General features: G+C 29.0%; 1 protein-coding gene across 6 annotated transcripts in view; it reads left to right on the forward strand.

The window, feature by feature from the left end:
• Window positions 1-17,428, forward strand: part of LOC142324611 (uncharacterized) — a 70,560-nt gene that overhangs the window by 43,600 nt on the left and 9,532 nt on the right. For 2 of the 6 annotated variants that reach the window (XM_075365460.1, XM_075365464.1), the window contains exons 3-4: window positions 146-338; window positions 3,146-3,794. In XM_075365460.1, coding sequence (XP_075221575.1) covers window positions 146-338; window positions 3,146-3,244 — 292 coding nt within the window. In that variant the 3' untranslated portion in view covers window positions 3,245-3,794. Of the gene's footprint in view, window positions 1-145; window positions 339-2,871; window positions 3,795-17,428 lie in introns of those variants that run through there. The other 4 variants (XM_075365467.1, XM_075365461.1, XM_075365466.1 and 1 more) reach the window with 3 other exon arrangements.

A 17,428-nucleotide genomic window follows, 5' to 3' on the forward strand; every position in this document is an offset into this window, starting at 1 on the left:
AATAATTTAATAATTTATTTTTTAACTAATTGAAGTACATTAGGTTTTTTATAGAGTTGTTTACTTTAAAAGTTACCTTTTTTCATTTTGTATGTAGTTTGTTAAATGTTTTGTCTTGTTGGATAATGTTTTCTTGTTTCTTTAGGATGTTAGAATTAAACCAGTGTGAAACCAGTAGTTTTAAACTGGCTGAAGAAATTTTGAAATTTGATGATGATTTTTTATCACGTCTATTGAAATTATACAGCAGTAGAGTGTTACACGTAACACAACATACTTTGAAGACACTGGTATGTTTGTGTCAGACTACAATTTTACAAGATGAGCTTGGATCTGAGGTGACTTGCCTTGTTGTTCTTGAGTATTTTTAATTTTACTAAGAACTCTGTATTAATTTATTTGTAAGTTTTGTTTGCTTGTGTTTATTTTGAAAATAATATTTGTTGGACTTGCATTTTACTCTTGTGCTACAAAATATACTGAGATAAATAATTGTTTGATAAAGATGTTTGCAGCTATCTATTTTTTAATTGTTTATGTTAGAGTTTTGTGCCATTCTATTGTGATAATTTTTAATTAAAAAAATAAAATTAGAACACAACATTTTTATCATACATCAAGAGTTAAAAATGTGTAAGATATTGATTATAATCCAGTCAATAGGAATTGTTTTACTAAAAAATTAGTAGAGTTTAGGGAAGTACATGGGGTTGTAGATTAGGGTAAGTATAATTTGTTTATATGTGACTGGACAAAACTTTTGCTAACTGGACAAAGTGGCAGCCATTCAAAAGTGGCGAAAATCTGTTTTTCAATTTTGTAGGCCAAGGTAAACTTCCTAGGTGAAAAAGTTCTGAATAAAGGTTGTAGGCATTTGTAATGCCTATAATTTAAACCATAAACATTGATTTTCGTTAATTAGTTACTGTAAAAAAACTGAAAAATGCAGATAGAGTGATTTTTTTTTCACACTGTGCCGATTTGAAGTTACGAATTCAGCTTTATTCACACGCTATTGCAGTGAACTGCTTCCCCCTCCATGACTACCATGTGAGTATGCTTTATTTTTCGCTCATTTTTTTGAAGAAGTATAAACAAGTTTTACACCAATTTGTGGTCTAAAACTTTTCACCATTTGAAAGTACAAGTCGTGAAGAATAGATTGTACTTGAAATGAACATGAAAAGTTCTTAAAAGCCAAATTAATTACAGTTGCCTGAAGAGTCTTTTTATACACAAATTACAATAAAAAAGCTATTTTTACAATAAATATTGGCTTTGCAAAAAACAACAATTTTTAACAGTTTTTGAGACTTTTCAAAAGTTCAGAATTTGTTTTCTCTGAAAAATTATCACATTTCAACTTTAGCTAATGATTGAAGAGTTACTGCAAATTTTTCTTTTGCAATTCAAGAAAAAAATAATGAAAATTTTTTTCAGCTCCTGTCATATCTCATAAATTTCATATTAAATGACTGCCTCCCCTTCCCTATGGCATAATCATATGATACAATAAATTTCTATACACCAATGTAATTAAACAGCCTGATATTAAAACTTTTTGCACATTATAACAAATTTTAAGGAAAATTAAGTTTTATTAATGTTAAGATTTAAACAATGTTTGCTGTAAACACAGCATTCAAATTAACTTAATTTTTATTCAAGCTTAACTTTATATTAACTTAATTTTTATTCTCAATTGTTCTTAAACTTAAAAAGATGTGGTGTATTAGGAAATGAAAACAGTGCATTAGCATGTAAAAATTGAATAAGACACTGAGCTGTTTCAACATAAAAAGTCTTCTATGTAATTCATTCAATTTACTTTTCTCTGTAACCTAACCACTGGCACTCAAAAACAAGACTCCAAATCACTGTTTCTTTGCCAATGCCTTTAAAGCACAATACCAGTTTGTCATCATCAGTCAATACACAATTCTATAATTACATCAAACAAATAACAAAAAAGGAATAAAAAATTAAAAATTTAGAAAATAAACACTCGCAACAACCACAAAATTTGTAACAACACCACAGTATTACAAATTAAAAATTTGTAACAACACTACATTACAAATTAAAAATTTTGTGTTTGTTAAAGTATTTATGTTTTCTACATTTTTAAGGTTTTATTTCTTTTTTGTTATTTGATATAAGTATAGAATTGTGAACCGACTGATGATGTGGGATCCCATGAATGTCAACTGCTGTTATTAGTTTTTTTTAGGTTTTTCTGGTACTGTGTTTTGGTGGCTAAGTTGTTATATTTGAATTTAATTGGCACTGTTTTCAATATGTTGATAAATAATTTGAATTTTCAAAAAATTATGTTTGTAGCTGTCTCACAAAAAAAAAACGGAGATACTTTCAGGATATGCTCTACTGGGGAAAATAATGAAAGAGTTAATGAAAATGTAGGTCTGGAAATGCTTTGTTTTCGAGTTACAGATAGTGAAAAATAGCTGATATACCAAAGAATGGTTAAAAAGAATGTTTATTCAATAAAAAGCCAATTTTTTAATTTTTTTATTTACTTTTTTGGCTGTTTACAGAAATTTTGACAATTAAATTTTCTATAGGTTTTGTTACTAAATCTTCCATATTTATTAGTAATTTAACAAAGCTACTGTACTATAAACTAAAACAAACCTGTTTTTCAACATTGACTTTTGTATTATATGTTGGATATCTTAAAAATTACTGGAATAACAGTGCTGAGACCTGTTTTATCCTATTTTTCAGCCTCAAATTATATGAGAAACCACTAACTTTCTGCCTTAATTTGGGTCCCAAAAATTACAGTAGGGATTCTTTTTATTAGAAGAGTTGAAATCCAAGTAAAATCTTTTGCTAGCTGTAACTCGAAAACAAAGTGTTTCCAGACTTATGTTTATATGGACTTTTTTTATTATTTTCATGAGTAGAACATGTCCTGAAAGTTTCTCCATTTCTTTGTGTGACACTCTATTTATATTTATATATATATGCAGCTTTATACTGCATGTCTTACAGGTCATTGGAGGCAGAAAGAAATTGAGTTCTACATAGTTAAAAAAAAATCTGTATTATGGCGGGTTTTTAATTTTTGTCCGCCACCTTGGATCTGCCATATTGAATCAAACTTAATTTTTTTTTTAAATAGGAGTTTGGATATATGACACATGATTTCAATTTAAAATTTTACAAGAAAAACAACGGTGAAACCCATTTTTCTGTTAATGACTTTGTTATCAAGTTATAAGCACTCAAAATTGAATGATGGAAAAATCATGTTAACTATAAAATGAGGTAAAATGTGTTGCATGAACAATTCTATTGCATTTTACATTCATAATGCATCATACAATAACAAACTTTAAACAGTGCTATAATATTGATAATAATAAACAATAACTAATAATTAACAACATAACAAATTAAATAGCTATATCAGCTGATATTATTTACTTTAAATATTAGAATATTTATTTTAAAATTTTAAATGAATGTTTTAGATTGTAAATAACTAATGAAATAAATTTAGAAAGCATACCATTCTATAATATATGTTCAAAATACTTCCCCTCTGTAACTTGTCAGTGTGCTAACCTAAAGTAATATCCACAAACTTGTATCATGTCTGATTGTACACATGATGTCTGATGGTTATGATTGTACCAGTGGACAAACTAATGCTTTGTAGCAGCAGTAACTTTCATGTTTTCTAATGTTCTGTACAGTTTGTTACTATAACATTTCAATTATTGTACTTACTTTTCCAGCGTTTAGAAATAAATAATTATTGCAGTTAACGTGTTTTTTTTTATTTTTATAACATTTTTAACCCATCTGTCACATCAAACTCAAAATTACATAAACTAAATATAGGCAATTTGCAAAATTTTTATACGGGTCAGGTTGTACAGCAAATTTTTTAAGTGTTGTACAATTTATTATTTTTTGGGACTGACTATTGTCTCATGGTTTGTGGTTCCTTGGGATCCACAAACTTTTGGTCAGACTGACTTTCTTCTTCAGATTCCCATTTCTTGAATTTTTCAAACAATTTTCTTTTTCAAATAATGTATTCTTTATAAACTATAAATAAATGTTTATAAATAAATTCTCAGTAGTTTAGAGGCAACATTAAATATTTCAAATAATGTGAAAATTACATTCATGCTGGCATTGAGGCTTAAGGTGGACACTTTTACAATATTTGTATGACATTGAAAGTGCATTTCACATATATACTTTTAAAAAAATAAACTATGTGGTAAGTAATTAATTGTATTTAGTATTTAGGTTGGATGACTTACATTACTAAAATTGTACTTCGATTGAAGTTTTCATATTTTTGCATTAGCTTTTAGGGTTTTAAAATGAATGAGCATTAGGTTTTAAAATGAATGTTGAAAAACCCAATGCTGTGTCTGGCCATGGCGTCAAACAGGCAAATGATAATGGATCTAACCTGCCATTCCAGACATACAGCTGGTATGTGGGGAGGCTCGTCGATGAAATAGACACCCCTCTGGTTCGAGCTATACCTGAAAGTTGGATTGAACTAGGGGGGCCGAGGGCCGAGAAGTAAAAAAAAAAGGGTTGACCATTTCTGAGATGTGTGGTTAATTAAAACCCAATCACACAGGAACACCGATATCCACGATCTAGTATTCAAATCTGTGTAAAATTAACTGCCTTTACTAGGATTTGAACATTGGAACTCTCGACTTTGAAATAAGCTGATCTGCAAAGACACGCTCACCACTAGTCCAAGCCAGTGGGTTCAACCTCAATCTTAGAGGTACATAAATAATACTAATACTGTATAATTACTTTACTTTCCAACTTCTTTATTTCTGATATTTTGGGGAGCTTTACAACCTTAATCCTTAGCTGGTAAACTAGATTTTGCAAACTCATAAAATTACCCCTTTGTAAACTAAATTGTCCTTTGTTTACCCATTTTTTTAACTGCAACTCTAGTATTCATTAATAACAAAAATGCTAATAGCATGTAGTGAACTGAATCCAGCATTAGCTGCAGGCATTTTATTATACTTCAATCATACCATTCAATTTCCAGGATACAATTCACTAACAAATTGTTTTAATCTTGTTTACTTTTTAATTTAATTTCTCTTCTCATTTTATAACGTATACCTAACTTCAGCAGCAATATTTACTTGTTAGTACTCAAGCTTAGTAAATGTCATTAACTCAACCGCAATAACGAAAGTAAAATGTAACAGAAATTTTAGGAAAATGTCTTTAATACTTAAAAAAATTTCATTGTGAACAGGTTTTATTCCTTAAAAACACCATAAATATGAATTAATTATAATTTTAATTCTATGAATAATTCTTATAAGTTACAATAAAATCAATAAAAAGTATAAGTTATTTTTAATATATTAACAATAAAAATAATAAAATATGTAATACAAAGGTCTCAATTTTTTAAAATAAAATACAATACATTATATATATTAAAAAAAAAAAACAATATCAATGTAAATAAGGTTTCATTGGCATAAGAAATTTTATATTAGATTGGAAATAATCCTTTCTGTGACACATCAAATCATACAATATAATTAATCAATTTTCTGAAGGACTAACACATAATATTGTCAACACCTAATTATCTCTTATCAAATATCTCTAAGGAATTTATAAAAAATTTTCTCTCCTTAGAATAGTTTAGTTTTTTCTTCTTTCTTGATTCATCGCTTAAAATATAATTATATAATATATTGTTATAATAGATAATATTATAAATAATTAATTATTGCTTAAAATATAATTAAATATAACGTGTATACATTATATTTTTGAAATAAACATGATAAGATTATAGAAGAGGCCATACAATTTTATAAATTCAATAGTTTTATTGATTACCAGCATAAGTCTGTTTTCATTTAGCTTTATTGCCCGAGATGATATATTTATAGGCTTACCAGTCGTCCCGCTTTGATGATGAGGTCCCAGCATCCCAGCCAATTTGTCATTTTGTCCCAGTTACTTGATAAAATTTTAATTATACAATATATATTTTAAATATAATTTTATGTATATAATATCATTTTAAATGTACAAGAAATAAATATAGTGTAACCTCAGGCAAAATTGCAATTTGACAACTAAAATATCCCCTCTGTTACACTTCTGTTGCCAATCTAAATATTTTGTATCTAAATCAAAGTACTTTTAATGATGTCTATACCTAATTCAGTTAGCTTGTAGAATTCAAGACTGCGCACATAAGTGGTTAGAAGGCTGATTCACAAGCATCTCCTGAAAATCCTGGTATATATAAAAGAATCTATAAAACATTACTATTCAGCAACGACACGCTATTATATTTCACAAAAATTATAAATATATTTTAAATTTAAATAATGACATATTAAAAGATCAATATATATTCATTAAAATATTTTGTTAAAAATAGTTTATTGTTACGTAGTTTCCTTGAGTTTTTTTAAGAGTTTTGAAATTGTTAATTGTCCAACTAACAATAAAAGTTAACTAATATTTTACTGACTCCTGAAAGAAGGCAGCAACTTTTTCAGTAGTTGTTATGGGTGTAGGTCAGGACTTAAATGGCCATATCAACATCACTCAATCTTCTGATGAAAGCTATGGAAAACTAGAATTGTTTTTTCCCCAAGAATAATTAACTCTGCTTCAAATAAAGGGCAGGCAGGTAGGTTTCATAGTAAACAAGAAGATAGGGAAGAGAATAGAGTATTTCAAAATGCATAGCGATAGAATCATTGTAAGGATAAAGTCAAAACCTAAGCCGACAACGATCGGTTACATCTATATGACTACAAGTCCCTTGAGATGATGAGGTAGAGTGTACATACGAGGAAATATGTGATATATGAGTGTATATACATAGTTGGAGACTGGAATGCAAGCATTGGAAAAGGCAAGGAAGCAATACTGTGGGTGAATACAGGCTAGGAAAAAAGGAATGAAAGAGGAGACCGACTTACCGAGTTTTGTACGATGTATAATTTAGTATTTCCGAACACCCAGTTTAAAAAGCATAATAGAAGAATATACACAAGGAAAAAGCCAAGTGATAATGCAAGGTATCAGATAAACTTGTTGACTGCAATGCTTATCCTGGAACAGACAGGATAAGCACCCTAAGTAGATTAGGGTTTAAAAACCTGAAGAAAAGGTGTCAGATGCATCGGTGGAATTTAGAGAAGCTTGAGGAAGAGTAGGTAAAGAAGATTTTTGGGAGGACATCACAAGGGGTCTGAGTAAAAAAAGTAAGGTAGAAAATATAGAAGAATGGGAGAATGTTAAAAAGGATTTCTTAAATCAGCAGTACAGAATTTAGACAGAACAAAGAGAACTACCAGAAAACCTTGGATATCAAAGAATATATTGCAGCTGATGGATGAACATAGAAAGTATAAGATTGCTAAAGATGAAGAAAGTAAAACGAACTATTGACAATAAAGAAATACTATAAACAGGAAGTGCAATTAGCTAAAGAAGAGTGGATTAAAGAAAAGTGTTCAGAAGTGAAAAGAGAAATGATCATTGGTAAAATAGACAGAGCATACAGGAAAGTTAAGGAGAATTTTGTGGTATATAAATTAAATCTAATAATGTGTTAAACAAAGATGGTACAGATTTATAATACGAAAATAAAGGTAGATAGGTGGGTGGAATATATTAATATATATGGGTTATATGGAGGAAATTAATTAGAAACTAGTGTTATAGAGGAAGAAGAGGAGATCGAAGAGGATGAAAAGGAAGATACAATACTGAGATCTGTATTTAAGAGAGCATTAAAAGATCTGAATGGCAGAAAGGCTCCTGGGATAGACAGGATACCTGCAGAATTACTGCGCAGTACAGTGGGGAACTGATAAGATAGATTATACAAACTGGTGTGTAATATTTACGAAAAAGGGGAAGTTCTGTCAGACTTCAAAAAGTGTTATTGTCATGATACCAAAGAAAGCAGGAGCAGATAAATGTGAAGAATGCAGAACAATTAGCTTAATTATTGATGCATCAAAAATCTTAACTAGAATTCTGCACAGAAGAACTGAGGCAAGAGAGGAAAAAGTGTTAGGAAAAGACCAATTTGGTTTCAGGGAATGTATAGGGACAAGGGAAGCAATTTTAGCACTCAGATTAATAAGAGAAAGAAGACTAAAGGAAAACAAACCAACATAGTTGGCACTTATAGACTTAGAAAAGGCAACTGCCAATAGCAATGATAACATAACTGGAATAAAATATTTAGAATTTTAAAAAACTTAGGGTTCAAGTAGAGAGATAAAAGAACAATTGCTAACATTTACAGGAACCAAACTGCAACAGTAATAATCAAAGAATATAAGAAAGAAGCCGTAATAAAAAAGGGAGTCCAACAAGGATGTTCGCTATTCCTGTTACTTTTTAATCTTTACAAAGAACTAGTAGTTAATGATGTTAAAGAACAATTTAGATCAAGAGTAACAGTGCAAAATGAAAAGATAAAGATTCTACAATTTGCTGATGATATAGTTTAAAGAGTAAATTCTTACAAAGAGTAAAACAGTATTTACAAGAAACAATGAATATGCTATGATGAAGTCCTACACAAGAACTACCGCATGTAAATAAACAAGAATAAAATGAAAGCAATGAAATATAGTAGAAACAATGTAGATGGACCACTGAGTATAAAAATAGGAAGGGAAAAGATTATGGAGGTAGAAGAATTTTGTAATTTTGAAAGTAGAATTACTAAAAATGGACAAAGCAGGAGCAATATAAAATGCCGAATAGCACAGTCGAAACAAGCTTTCAGTCAGAAACATAATTTCCTTACATCAAAAATTAATTTAAACGTCAGGAAAACATTTTTGAAAGTATATGTTTGGAGTGTAGCTTTATACGGAAATGAAACTTGCACAATCGGAGAACCTGAGAAGAAAAGATTAGAAATCCATAGTGCTGTCAGTATTAAGAGATACGAGAAGCTCAATTTTGTTTTCTATTACATGAGGGGGCTAGAATCAAAAAGACTCAGATAATCCAAAATTTGCAATATTTAGTTAGCAGTGGTTTCTTATAATGTTTTAGGCAAGGAATCCAAATTTACTGTTGGTTTGTATCAAAACTCAATCAATCAATAAAATCTATTTTAAAAGTAGGATATTAAAGAAAAGTAAAGAAGTAAAGTTAAGAAAAGGATTTTAAAGGAAAAGTAGGATTTTAAAGTCGTAGTTAATTACAAAAGTCAGATAATCCAATGGATTATGTAGTTTTGATGCTAGCTGCTGTCCCACCAATCAGCTATTTGGAATTCAACATGATTTTGAGGTTATGTTTATTGTTTGCTCTAATGAATGTAATTAGCATTATTCTCTCCCTCTCTCTCCCTCTTCCTCAATCTTAGACCTAAATCTTAGACCAGTTTAAGGTCAGAGAAGTAGAAAAAGATTTTGGAAACCACAAAACTGGAAGAAAAATAAGCCAAAAGTTGCTAGGTAAGATCTAACAACTATGTTTTAAGGTTTTTTTCAACATTATAATCAAACATAAAGTCTCATATTATTTTTTATGGTTTTTACAGTTTTTCTTTTTTTGTTTAGCCTCCAGAACCACCGTCAGGATTACTTCAGAGAATGAATGAGGATGATATGTATGAGTGTAAATGAAGTGTAGTCTTGTATTGTCTCACATCTACCATTTCTGAGATGTGTGGTTAATTGAAACCCACATAAACCCGTATAAAAGTGACTGCCTTTACTAGGATTTGAACCTTAGAATTTTCGACTTTGAAATCAGCTGATTTACGAAGACATGTTCACCACTAAACCAACCTGGTGGATTTATGGTTTTTACCTGATCTTAGTTTACTAAATATCTTAGTTTAGATACTTAACAAAATTATTTCACCTAATGTAATGGAATCCCTAACTTTTATCTAAAAATATAAGATAGGTATAACTACTACATGTAGTTTATGGTACCCTGAATAGCCTAAATACAGATAGTTAATGGCAGAACTTTGTTTGTAATGGCTTAGTATTGTTTGAACTTTTTTATGGGTTTTCTAAAAAAAAAAAAGGTTCTCTTAATTAATCTTGCTATAAGACTATCACTCTAACTAAAGCAAAGGCAATAGAGTGTGTTTTTGTTTTAGTTACTCGCACATAATGCTCCACAACACCCTAACGTGTAACCAGGGGTAGGTTCAGATGTCTGTAACTGAAAATGCGAGATGTATACACTTGTAACTTTTGTAAAAAAGCTATTGCAAAAAAGCTGACAGTGCATAGCAAGCTCATTTCATTTTGAAGCACATTGAAATTCTCAACTGTAAATGAAGGAGACCAGGGCAATCGAAAAAACCAGAAAACCCAACATAATATGAATCTAAAGTTAGAACAATATATTTTAATACTATTTTTTTTTTTAATTATACTTCTTTTTAGTTCTCCCATTTAATTTATGATTTTGTATATTTCTTGAGCACAAATTTACAAAAAATATTTAAAATAATAAAAAGTCAGTCAGTCTCTTCTAGCCCGGAACTGTGTAAATTTTTATTTAGTTTGTAAACAGTATTGTTTAGGTTTGCAAACAGATTTTCTTTTTTAATATTTATTAATAAGCACATTCAAACCACAACTTGAAACATTAAGTTTGTTTTTTCTCCTCAAATTTATACAAATTTTTCTGCTTTTTATTAATTAAAAACAGCCATACATAACAAAAATCCTTATTTTTCTATTGATAAAAAATTCTGTCTTTCTTACTTACATACTGCAGCAAAATGAATATTAAACATATTATGATTTACACCAAAACAGAAAGTATGAGACTGTTCCTCATTACTACCTTATCAAATCTCCTTGTAATTGTACTATCAATTTTCACATCGAAAATCAACTGTTATTGGCGTGATTTCAATTGTTATTTCCCAACTTGTTCGTGTTTTGTTTACATTATGACGTCTTGAAGTGATGTTTTTGTTAAGGCTAAGGAGTTTAGCAATTTTGTAGAAAACATTCTAAATGAAAACAGTAGTGAAAAAAGTGATGTTTCGGATTCAGCAGAATTGGATGTTATCAAATAAATTTTTGGGAGAACAATTGGATTCAAATTTGTCTCGCTGCAAATTTGTGTTGTGTAATGAAAATTTGCAGTGAGACAAATTAGCTTCACACAAAATCAAATTTTCAAATTTGCTTCACCAAGCTGTGTTCTGTGCATGGATAACTGGTACACTTCACTGAAATTATACAGAATGGTTCTCGATCAAGGTACTTATGCTGTGGGAACCTTACAAATTAAAGGAAATACACCCCTAAAGATCTGAAGAAAATAAAATTGAAGAAAGGTGAACTTTCATTTTCTAGTAAAAATTTGTTGTTTGTAAAGTGGCATGACCAGAAGATGGTAACAATGTTGTCCACACTTCATGCTCGTGTAGAGTACCAGGAGGTTATTCCTCAAACAGAAATAAAGAAGCCTAACCCTAAAATAGTATTAATACCTAATGTAATGGTTGACTATAATAAAAATATTAGTAGGTGTTGACAAGCAGGACCAAAAGTTATCATCTTTTCCTGTTATGTGAAGTGGCGTGAAAGTACATAAAAAAGACTTTTTTTTATCTTTTAGACTTGTGTAATTACAGTGAACAAATAATTATTTATAACAATGAAGGAATTATTAATTAATTAAAATTTTAAAATCTCCACCGTGAATTGCAAATCAACTGTCTTAATGCAAAGAAAGACTACACAACAAAGGGCTGAATGATTTATATGTGCGGATGTGACTTTTTTGAAAATGTTCACAAACAACAAACTTGCTTATTGTTGATCTATATCTAGATTAGGACCTTCAGATTTGTCTTTTATTATAAGTTCTAATTTGACAAGACATTGACAATATCATGCATTTAGTCCGTCCTTCAAACATTAACATTGGTGAAATACAACAAAGTTATAAATTATGGGATGCTGATAAAGCTAGATGGATAAAAACTAAACCCAATATTATTAATCGCGCCTAAATTACTAAATTAAATAAATATATAAAATAAATTCAAAATAGATTATAAAAATGTTTTCTATATCTCTCTATCCTCATTTACTATTCCCTTAACTACAGATCTAACTTGTGCATTTTGTTTCCTCTCCTGAAAAAAAAAACCAATATAAGTAATAAAAAATTAAATATTGTAGATTTTAATATCTCTAGATTTAAAAGTAAATAAACAAAAAAATGAAAGATAAGTAATCAGTTCCTCATATGTAACAGGATATGTAACTTATCACAAAGAGGAAGTGGTAGATCATAAATTTAAATAGAATAATAATAATAAAATTTAGACAAAATGAATTTCACAATGTAATCTGCAGTTGAATAAAATGCTTACCAACACTACAGGTAAATTCATTAATTTAAAACCAAATTTACCTCTATATAGTACAGAATCCTGCTATTGTTAGAATTCATTTAATTTAAACCCACACTCTACAAAATAAGAGAGATCGCTTGCAAAATTAAGTTCTCACTCGATATAAAAAAATATATGCGTTGCAAAGTTTCTTGTAAAGAAAAGTTCTAGTAATTCAATAAGAAGAAAATATGCAAGCAATATTTACATAATAAATACATTATCTGTAATTAAAATGAACTAAACAGCCAGTAAAGTGAATAAAGTTAGTTACTACTGAGTAGTTTTAGCAATTAGTCAAAATGATGTAAATAAAAGGATGCTAAAACTACACACTAGTAAATAGTCTAACTTAGAATCACTTGGATAAACTTCTAGTTAGTAAGTAATTATAACTAGTTATTACATTTTCAATGAATCACACACATGTATACTGAAACATTCTGAAATGTTATGTCACTTTTGTTTGGTTGCTGCTTGACATGAAATAATCTTAATTTCATATCATTTACATTGTCGTCTTCAGTAAAGAAATGTCACAAATTAATATTTTACAGTAATTTCAAAATGTAATCTTCACCAAATGGAAAGGTAGAAGACAAAAGATAGATAGGGATTTGTTTGTAAAATTACTAAAAAATAAAATAATATTCAGAAAGTGTAAGTTCCCAGGAGTGTGATATCGTCAAAGAAACAAACCTGGGAAATAGATCTATGCTACATGCATTTGGTAAAACTGGCAAAATTATAGAGATAAAAACTTTAAATAATATGAAATCTGCCATAAAGAACATCAAAATTGAAACAAATGAAAATCTGATGTTTTAGTAAAGTTCTGGGACGTTTGTTAGCTGTCTCGATGAAATAGCAGCACCGTATGTTTCACTTTTTATGGCAATAATTCAATTAAAAATTTTTTCTAACATTTTTAAAATGCAGTTACACCTAATCCAGTTTTCTTCATTCACTGTACACTTTCCTGTTACATATATTAAAGAACATCACCGTCACTGTTATTAAAAAAAAAACAAGCATTTGTTCTTCTGATCTAGTTGTTACTTAATTTAAAATCAAGTAAGAAATTTTTGTTCACTTTGTTTTTTAAACAGTTCCTATAAAAATTTGGTAAAACAAAGTTGATATTAACCTTGATTGTAATTAGTTCTTATTCAAATAAAAAACTTAGTACTTAAAAACACTCTGTATTAACAAATACTACTTTTCATTCACTTCACCCAGTATTTAACTTAATTTGATCCAACTGTTAAAAATTTGTTCTAATGAGTTTATTTTACTTATTTAATCAGTTTTAAAAAAAGACATTCTCAATTTTATTCTCATATATTATATATATACAGATTTTTTTTCCTAATAAATAATAATTTTTTTTTCTAATTATGTAAAAAACAAGTTTTTTTACATAATTGAGTAATTTTAGTTTTTCATCATCCCTTAAAATCGAATTCTGTAGTATAACAATGTAAAACTCATATTCTTAGTATTTTAATACGAAAATTATTTAGAAAACTTGCAGCCATATTCTCTAAATTTCATTCATGGAAACTATAATCACAGAATGTGATTTAGTTAGCAACACAAAAAAATCACTACAAGATGATGCAATATGTTCTTTGTTTAAGCTGTACTCTACTCATCTAATAATATAGAGTGATTATAAATGATTTATCAAATTTTAAAAATCTGTACTAAAGTAAATGTAAAATGATGAATGATACATGAAAATAAACACAACTGTCCAAGTTTCAGGTTAAGTTTAAAGTAGTCGCCGACATGTAGCAGCACAAGCTCAGTTTCTAAAATGGCATCTATGCAACAGAAAGCATGCTCATTCTTAGAGTATGAATGAAATGTTTGGCCGTTGTTACTGCAGTTTGAAACAGAACCACCAGACCACCAAAACATTCTAAAACGGTATTGACAGTTTAAAGACACTGGTTGTTTGTGCAAAGGTAAAAACACCGGACACCTAAGCATTTTGGATAAAACAGTGGAGAGAGTCAGGGTGAGTTTCATTCATAGTCTAAAGAAGTCAACTCAACACATTAGTAGTAAACTTGATATTCCACAGCCAACTGTCTGGAAGATTTTGCGAACTCAGGAAAATCAGGAAATTAATAGAAAGTGCGAAATTACAAAGAGAGATGGGTGGAGGACAAGGTCTGCAGTGAAGAATGTAATTACAGTTAACATATATCTAGCTTGAGAAAGGCATCTAAACTTACTTGGGGAGAAAAAAGAAGTGAGTGATGATTTAGAGGAGACTGTATTACAGTATGCATTTTACAGAGCGTTGAATGTCTTTAAAAATAATAACCTATAGGAATTGGTGATATACTTTCTGAATTATATGCTATCTGAAGGAGAACTGAATAGATTATACACTGTCGTATAGAAAACTTGAGACTTTAGATGTGGTTTCAATTTCAATAAAAGCATTATTTATATTGTCCAAAAGAAAAGAAGGGATAAAAGAAAAATTATTTATACAAAATATTTGTACAAAATAAAGAAAATGCCAAAAGCAGCACCCTTACACATGCCAAGAGAGCTTTTATAAAGAAATAATGATCTGGTATCATGTATAGATTTAGAAATTTTTTAATTTCTAAATCATACATATTCATAGTAAATATTAATGAATATAGTAAAAATTATTTATTAGTTTAGAAATTTTCACAACAGCAGTAATGCATGGACAGAAGGGAAGCCAGGAAAACAAAGAAATGTGAAGCCATTGAAATGTAAATGTTGATTAGATGGATTGATAGAATAAGGATTGAAGAGGTTTTAAGACATATTGTGAAGAGAATTATTTCTGGAATAATCTTGTAAAAATGGATGAGGTTGGTTGGCTGTGTTTTGAGAATTTCTGGGCCAGAAAATAAGGTTCTAGAAGGATGCATAAAAGATAAAATGATAAAGGAAGATTGAGATTAAAGTTTTTAAAATAAGTTATTGAGTTTTTAGGATGTAATGGGTGTATAAAAAATAGGAGATATGCTTAAAATGGAGAGGAATGAAGAAGTACGTGAAACCAGTCAGGTGATTGATGACAAACACAAAAACTTAGTAAGATTGCTTATTGTATAGTTTTTAATTTTATAAGCTTTAAGCAGTATCTTGTCTAAGTATTCTTCAAATTGATAAATTGCTGAGGGTATAAAATAAATTAATCCTTTAATAAATTTCCTACACGTATGATATTTTTCTTTTAAAATATCATTGACAATTCTTATGTTTACTAAGTTAAGTAAATAGAGTAAAAATTATAAAATAACAAAGCAATAAATAAACAGTATGAAAGAATCATTCATATTGTCTCCCTTTTTCATTAGCTCCAGAATTGTTTAAAATCTAATGTAATTTATTAAGCATAGCTTTGATTGTTGGTATGTAATTTTTTTGTTTCTCCTAATCATTACTTCCTGTGATTTACAGTTGTAGCTTCGATTATATGTGAAGCCTGTTGTAGTTTTTATCATATATGAAAATATTTATTCATATTTATTTACCCATAAAGACAAATATGTGAAAGATCACTTACACTAATTTTACTTTGAAGTTACACTATATTATTTCAGAGAAGGTTAAACATGAACTCTAGGTTAAGTAGACATAGAAACAATGAGCAAAAAAAAGGGGCAGTTAACTTATTTTTCTATACATTCAAAGTCTGCAGTTTATTTTACAATTATCTTTTATACTTAATTGTTAGATTTTATGTAATTAGGTAAAATTGTATTATTAGTCTATGAGCCAGTTAAATAATTAGTACTATCTAGGATGGTAAAGGGTTATAATGGTTTTCTGGTACAGTTATATATTCAGATGTTTGTGCAGATACTTAAATTTTATTATCTGAGTGTAAGTAGTTATATGAAAAAAAATGTAATTTTTTTTTTTATTGCTATAAGTTTTTTGAAGATAAAATATAACAATTATAGCCAAAGTTACAATCTATCAATTGATTAGTTTTTGTTTTATACTATTATCTGTAATTCAAGAATGTCAATGATAGCAGTATGAAGTCCTATAGTACATTTATTTTTAGTTAGCAAAAAAGTTTATCTCATCAAAAAATTTGTTTCCTCCATATTTAATTTGAAGCGATCAACTTTATAAACAAGTACTTAGAAAACGACCTATATATTTTTATAAATATGTTTATTTTAAATATTTTGTTCTTTACAACAAATTTTTTTTAAACGTACTTACTGTGTAACAGATTTAAGTTTTCTAGATGCAAAATCAGGGCATTCCATTTATTACAGACCCCTGCATGATTGAAACATTTGAGATTGCAGGCAGAAGATTTAATGGAGGTTTATTAAGTCCCTTATATATATATATAAAACTTGATTTATATATGTTTGATTTATATATTTATGTTGATTTAATATATATACACATGCATTCTAGCTGGCCTGTCTAGCCAGAACCTGGACCCTTGGGGCTCAGGTCAGCCCAGGTGAATACAGATAGGAGCGGGTGAAAGTGCCAAAAGAAAGCAAAAATGGTTCTGTATCTGCTGGAAATATTATTGCTTTGGATTTTTAGGATTCTTGTGGTGCGATGCTTACATTACAAGAATGGTACTACCTGGAAAAAGGCAGGACCATCACCAGGAAGTATTATAATTGATTAGTGGACCAATTGAAGGGTGCTATTCAGGCTAAATGTTCATATCTGGCCAAAAAGAAAGTGCTTTTTCACCATGATAATGCGTCTGAATACATGTCTTGGTAGTTTGTTGCTGCAAAGCTCCATGACCTTTTCTTAGAAGAGCTTCATCATGATAAGGCTCCCGTCGATTACTTCATATTCCCAAACATGAAGAATTGGCTCATGGGATGAAGGTTCTTTTTAGATGATGAGATCAAAGCTGAAACTGTTTATTTTGCAGAGTTGGACAAATTGCATTATTCTGAGGTTATTAATAAGTTAGAAAATCATTGATTTAAATGTATTGAATTGCAA

Source organism: Lycorma delicatula, chromosome 5, assembly GCF_047948215.1.
Source record: "Lycorma delicatula isolate Av1 chromosome 5, ASM4794821v1, whole genome shotgun sequence".
Taxonomy (NCBI): Eukaryota; Metazoa; Arthropoda; class Insecta; order Hemiptera; family Fulgoridae; genus Lycorma; species Lycorma delicatula.